The 6,991-nt window shown below is 33.8% G+C and overlaps 1 protein-coding gene across 1 annotated transcript; it reads right to left on the reverse strand.

Annotated features, from left to right (window-relative positions):
- Window positions 1–1,142: 1,142 nt before the first annotated feature.
- LOC21392253 lies at window positions 1,143–2,564 on the reverse strand. The gene is made up of 3 exons (XM_010099077.2): window positions 2,292–2,564; window positions 2,051–2,156; window positions 1,143–1,753 (listed from the first exon to the last, which is right to left on the reverse strand). The coding sequence occupies exons 1-3, from the start codon at window positions 2,325–2,327 to the stop codon at window positions 1,539–1,541; spliced, it is 357 nt and encodes a 118-aa protein (XP_010097379.1). The 5' UTR covers window positions 2,328–2,564; the 3' UTR covers window positions 1,143–1,538.
- Window positions 2,565–6,991: the final 4,427 nt, after the last annotated feature.

The following is a 6,991-nucleotide window of genomic DNA, read 5'->3' on the forward strand; positions in this document are numbered from 1 at the left end:
AACGTCGTCTCGGCTTGAGGGAGTCTCGGCAAGGGTGGGGGCGGGGCGGCGGGACGGGCGGCCGGAGATGGGAACAAGAGGGAGGGGGAGCGGAAGAGAGAGAGAGAAAAGGGAAGAGAGAGAAAGCTGAGAAGAGAGAGAATAGGAGAGAGAGAGAACGGAGGGCGGCAGGGGCGGCTGGTGGCGACGGAGGCGGTGAGGAGAAGAAGAGGTGGAGATTGTTTAGAGAGAGAGAGTGAAATCAGGGAAAAATGAAGAGAAAGAAATGAGGGTATAATAGATCAGACTTATTTGCGACGACATTGTCGTCGCAAATAAATTTAAAATGCCGTCACAAATACCCCACATCTGAAATTATTTGCGACGACATTGTCGTCGCAAATAAATTTAAAATGCCGTCACAAATACCCCACATCTGAAATTATTTGCGACGACATATTGTCATCGCAAATAATCATTCCAACGGTCAAGCTTATTTGCGACGACAAGGAGAACACATCGTCGCAAATAGAGTGGCCTTATTTGCGACGACACATGTCGTCGCAAATAAAAAGATATTTTTGACGACAAGTCGTCGCAAAAAATGGATTCCCTTTGGCGGTAAAAATCCGTGCCATTGGGAATTGCGCGCCTAAACTATTTGCGGCGACATTAAACTTATTAACGACGACATGCTTAATTTATTTAACGGGAGTTAATTGGGACGACATGTCGTCGCAAATAATTAAATATTTATGACGACAAATGTCGTCGCAAATAAGGTCGTCGTAAATGACCTTTTTTGTTGTAGTGAATATGCCAAAAACTTGGTTGTTTAAAAACTAAAAAGTATCCAAGTATTTTTGCTAAGGTAAAAAATATATATATAAATACTAATCCAAGTACGAAGTAACCAAGAAAATAGATTACAAGGAAAAAAAAAAAAAAAACAAGAAAATAGACCAAACATGTAACTACCTAGCTTTAAAGTGCGAGATGGAGACAATTCAATATGGTCCACGTTGCCTTGCTTGCTAATTGTTGCCTTTCGATTTTCAATCATCGCCATTACTGGCTCAATATTAATGCCAAATGAAATTTGAAGGAAAAGAAAACAAACTGAAGAAAATTGTTAAGCTCGGAAAGGAACAAAACCTCTTAAATGAAAAGGAAAGATGGCAAATTCCTAAATATCATTTGAGAGTTGTGCCAAGAGGAGGATACAAAGGAGCTTGCCACGTGTAAGCCACGTGTCCCAGTGCATGAGCCCCATTCCCACACGTAATCATCTCTCGAGTGTCACACTTCCCAACCCTCTATTTTACCACGTCACATTCTCCGACTCACCTCGATTTCATACGACATCGTCCACTACTTTTCGCATCAGATCATATCAAAATTATATTAAATAAAAATTATAATTATTCAATAAGTTATAACACAAGTCTGACGATTTAAAATTGTGTTTAAGGTACGATATTGTCGATTTATTGATTTGGACGTTCGTTTTGAGTACACATGGTTAGTGTGGAATTAATAATAAATCAAGATCATGAAGATCATGACCGAGTAGAGCTTATTCGTGGCTGAGATGATCTGATTTGGTGGAGGGTTGATGATGATGACGATGACGATGATGATGATGAGAAAGCCTGTTGTGGGGCCCACTTTTGCTTGTCTCCATCCTCCGTGGAAGAAGCACCCGATTTCTCCTTCCTTCTCATCGCGTACTCCTCAAAGAACTCCTTGTTCTCCTTCTCCAACTCCTTCCACACTGTCAATTAATTATACATATATGCGTGTATATGTATATGTGTATATATACACACAATTAGCCACTTAACTAACTACAGAAAGATTTTACAAACCAAAAAGATCACGAACGCACACATGTATGAACTTTTAACGGACGATGGTGATCAATCTTAATATATAGCTCCAACCACGACATATATATACACACACATACATATATATAACTTGCACATGATATCAGTATTGCATGTAGACTGTATATGTATATATATATGAGAGTGATGCATGATATATATATATATATATGTATATATACCTGTGGAGGTAATGACTGGTTTGATATTTGCATGCTTTGAGAGGGCTTCCATGCACTCTTCCTTGCTCATGTTGAACACTATGCACTCTTCTATCAGGTGGTGCACCTTAATTCACATAAAACATACATGATCATACATAATCACATATTTAAGATCATCATAGCTAGTGATCATGATCATGATCAAAACCAACACACGCAAGAAAGTGTAAAGATTGGTATATTTAGGAGCGCATCTTACCATGTGAATATAAGAAGCAGACGATTGATCCCCCATATTATATATATGTGTTTTAAGTATATATATATATATTCTAATTTGCAGTTATAAATCACTTGTGTATATATATGGGATAAAAAAACATATAGATATAGCTAGAAGATAGAAGAAACTAAAGGGAGAGGGAAAAACAACAGAATGGATGAGTAAAGAAAGGAAAGGTGGTAGGAAGATCAAGAGAAATTTGTAGTTGGGTCTAATGAATTGCTTATGATTCAACCAAAAAGGGGTGTGGGTTATAATTATAGGGCATTTACCAACTGCATCATTACATGGGGATTTTGGAATATTATACTATTATTTTACAAAATAGATATATGTATATAAAAATGTAAAATGAATAAAGAGGGCAGGTGATTGTATGTTATGTCACGGAGAGGGTTGTGGGGTCCAGTTCCCACGTGGGAGGAGAAGGGTGATTGGTGGGGAGGGGATTAGAGGAGATTCTTTAAGCAGCCCTTGTCTGTGTCCTACGTGGCCAATTTGCCACTCTCCACGTGAAGTGTGGGCTCCACCTCTACGCACTCTTTTGTCACCTTTCTCTTTTAATTTTCTTTTTTTGGGAATATTAAATTATTAATTGGGACTCAAATAAATATTCCTAAAGAGGCGTGCACACCTTAAACAATAAACACTGCCAACTGTGCAGTGCCCGCACCCCTCCCCAGCAGGCAACTTGGGGCCCACTGCCACGTAGGAAATATCCATTCAAATTTTTATACTTTCAATTAACCAACGGCCTCCTTTAGTGCCGTGACCTCCTCTCACTCATATCCTTTCGAATGGTTTTGGTCAACTCATTCTCATTGGACTTTTTCTAAACTTTTTAAGCTCCTTTTAATTCGAATCATAACCCTCAAAAAATTTAAATTCAATTTTTTTACTTAATATAAATTTATTTTTTAACTTAAGTCCTTAACTCAATCGAGTAAAATAAACGAGACTTAAATCGTCAAATTTTAACATTAGATAGGAGAATGAGTATTCGTGCTATTTAATTTTCGATTATAGAGGACATTATAGATGTTATTTTATAAGTTGATATATAGTGGCAAATGTTTGTGATGTTTCCCATGTAAGGAATTCTGTAGCGACTGATTTGGCGAATTTTGTTATTTCTCAATTATGTGATTTTGTGTGGTTTGATTTCGTGCCTCTTTTCTTAGATGATTTTGTTATAGTGGACATGTTGTTTGAAGTTAATGGAAATCATAAAATCATTCCACTTTTATTATTTTTTTTTTTTTTTAAAGAAATGAATAAGAGTAAAGGAATTAATAGTGGAAAGATTTTACTTATATATATGTGTTTGGAAAGAAGAAATAATAAGCAGTTTTAATCCCTATCAATTTCAATATAGATTTTTGAATGCACTCAATTGCATTATATATGGTATTAGATTACATTATCCCTCACTATTGAAGAAAATCAAACCAATTAAGAATAAAGTATCTAGTGTAGGAACAAATTACAACCTTCTCTCTCTTGCCTTATACCAATTACCAAACAAGAAAACTGTTTCCCTTCCTTTCTTTTCATATATATATATATATATATATATATATATATATATTTTTTTTTTTTTTTCTCCTTCCTAGTTACCAAATAAAGCCAAAATATGCAAATTGATTCCCTCTAATCCTGTATTTGATGTTGATTGATGACCACCCTATCTAGTAAGACTGTATACAGTAACTGTTATGGCATTAATGTGATAAATGTGATTGGCCCTGGCAATTTTATGTCTTATTCTTAGGACATGAGGATGTTTGTGCACGTTTTTTTTTTTATTCCAATCTCCTGTTTAATTTTTCTTACCTATTAACCAATCAGATTATGTCATGTTATTTTATGAAATCAAACATGAAAGTAATATTTTAAATTTGGTGACTTGACATAATGTGATTAGCACCGACACCGAAATTGAATAGATGATTCGAGTTATTTTTCTCTCTGTTGAATAAGTTAGTGGTGATAATTCTGATTACAACATAGTATAGTATACATAATTAACATGAAATTAACTCAATTTTTTTTTGACAACATTAGTCGTGATAAGACCGATATGAATAACGTTTTCACTAAATAGATGACTAATTAAACTTAATTAGACCAACACAGATGACTAATTAAACTTAATTAGACCAACACGACTGTAAACAAGTCATGATATGAGCACGACCTAAACTACCTAGATAAAATTAGAGACTAATCCATAAGGTAAAAACATTTCCTTAATTCCCAGCAATCTGTCTACACATACCACTTATGATACATGCATGTGAACCTTTATCATGCTTTGGATTATATATGTTTGTTTGTGCAAGAATATCTACTAGATCTTATCCTTGCCGTAATAAAGTAAATTAATCATCAGTTCTTCCCGATACATAGTAAGGCCTGACTACATGTCTTAGCTTCTAAAAAAATAAAAATAAAAATAAAATAAAATCAAAAAGGTCATCGACACATTAAGAAAATGAGATGCCTAACGGGATGTATTTCCTTTTTCTCTCGAGACATTTTCAAGTTCGACTCAAAAGTCTGACGGTTAATATTTTGTGGCGGCACGAAATTGGACCCGCCCTTGGAATAGAATTAGATTATGTCGTTTATATTTTATTGATGGGTCGTGTGATTTCTAATATAACCGATAAGAATAAGGACGAGATATTGGACCCACCTTTAGAAGAGAATTAGATTATGTCGTTTCTGTTTTATTGATGGGTCGTGGAATTTCTAATATAATCGATAAGAATAAGAACGAGATGACACTAATAATTTTTGTTTATTAGAAAAAAAAAAGAAGTGCATCCCCTAGTAACTTAAAGACGTGTATCTACTCCAAGTAGCAGCCCAGTTGCTCAAATATTTTGGCCTTATCTCTCACTTGCTTTGGCTAGTGCTTGATTATGCATGTGTATCGCCTTTTTTGGGTCCCGATTGTATGAACTAATTAAAGAAAAAGGCCCTCAACAGTACTTGACGAATTTTGTTACTGCTAAACTATAGGACTTTGGTCCATCAATTTAACTGCATGCGTGCCACGTTCCATAAGAATTGTACCTAATTAAGGGTTCGTTTAGTTCGTTGATTTGAGTTTTTAATTCGAGTTGAGATGTGACTTTATGTAAGAGCTTTTTACTGGACTAAAAAAGTTAGATGTGATTGTTTTTTAGAGCTTTTTACTGTAACAAATTTGAATTTTAAACTCGAATCGGTGAAATGATTATGGCCTAAAAGAATACATGCTACATCAAACATAAACATTTGTACAAATGGACTGGTGGTATCAAATCAATATTGATCTATACTTATGTGATTTGCAAGATATTAGCATTTAAAACATGTGACTAGATCAAGATAGCATTCACTATCCACTCTAATTCCACCAATGTGATACAATGGACGGAGTCAGAAAAATAAATGATCGAGGGATGGATAAATTACGGTCGTGTTTCGAATTGATCTCGTTTTTATTTTTCACGTTTTTCGAGAAAAAAAATGAAAACATTTTCAAAACGACATTTGGCGCAATAAAGAAAAAAAACAGAAATGAAACGATTTTTTGGTTTAGTGTAAAATGAGAGAGAAATGAAAAACGACTTTTAGTCATTTTTTATTTTTTGTTTTCGTTTTCTCCTCTCTTGAGCAGAAAGAGAGAAAGAGAGACATTAATGAGTTTTTTTACACTGAAAACAATCTCTTGATAAAACTATCAAATGCATTTTCAAAAATAATTTATGTCTGAGATTGAAAACGTTTTCATTTTCATACAAAAAATAAAAATCATTTTGGAACGAATTCCAAACGCGCCCATAATTTTTTATTTTTAGGGGTATATAAACTAAAAATTTTAGCAAACTATGTATACAACCAAATTAAAAGGAAAAAGAAAATTCAGACGGAAAAGTCGCCTATCCTTAATCATATGTAGTTCCATCTATTTATAATACGGTGCACACTATACATGTCCTAAAAGATCAATGCCGCATTCATTTTACCGATTCGAGTTTTATTATAATAAAAAGTTCTTAGAAACAGTTACATCTAACTTTTTTACTACAATAAAAAGTTATCACATAAAGTCACATCTCAACTCGAAACAGCGAACTAAATGGGTCTCAAGATAATTCTGTAGTTTTTGGAGGAATACATGGATTTCAGATCATTTTGGGGCAACATGAAAATAAATAGGTATCAAGCAACATCATTGGTCCAGCACAAAAATAATTCAATTATTTAATCTCAAGAGAAGTAAATAACTAGATTGTCCCACCCTCATATTCCTTCATTAAGAAAAGTTAAAAACAAATGGCACAACAAATGTTATATTATAATGTATGTGTGTCTATATATAATATCTAGAGAATTCTTTGCAATGTTCTTACAAATAAACCGTGTAAAACGATCAATTAAAAAAAAAAATCTAACTAACTGTTGTTGGTTCTGTTATCAGTTTGGTATTATACAACTCTCGACCTTAAAGATCTTCATATAATTTTACTAAATTTCGTTACATATATATATTTTATTATTTTGATAAGATTCTAATGTAATTTGACGGATTTGAATTGACTAGTATCCTAGTGGGAAACACTGATTAAGGAACGATAATGATAAAGTAATATAGATGTGGATATAGATATGAATATAACAAC

The sequence above is a fragment of the Morus notabilis genome, unplaced genomic scaffold (genome assembly GCF_000414095.1).
Source record: "Morus notabilis unplaced genomic scaffold, ASM41409v2 Scaffold140, whole genome shotgun sequence".
Classification (NCBI taxonomy): Eukaryota; Viridiplantae; Streptophyta; class Magnoliopsida; order Rosales; family Moraceae; genus Morus; species Morus notabilis.

Coding starts and splice junctions, on each gene's coding strand:
- LOC21392253 (XM_010099077.2), bottom strand. CDS start 2,327: ATGGGGGATCAATCGTCTGCTTCTTATATTCACATG. Junction 2,157..2,291: donor CTGCTTCTTATATTCACATG/GTAAGATGCGCT, acceptor ATGTGAATTAAG/GTGCACCACCTGATAGAAGA. Junction 1,754..2,050: donor ACCAGTCATTACCTCCACAG/GTATATATACAT, acceptor ATTAATTGACAG/TGTGGAAGGAGTTGGAGAAG.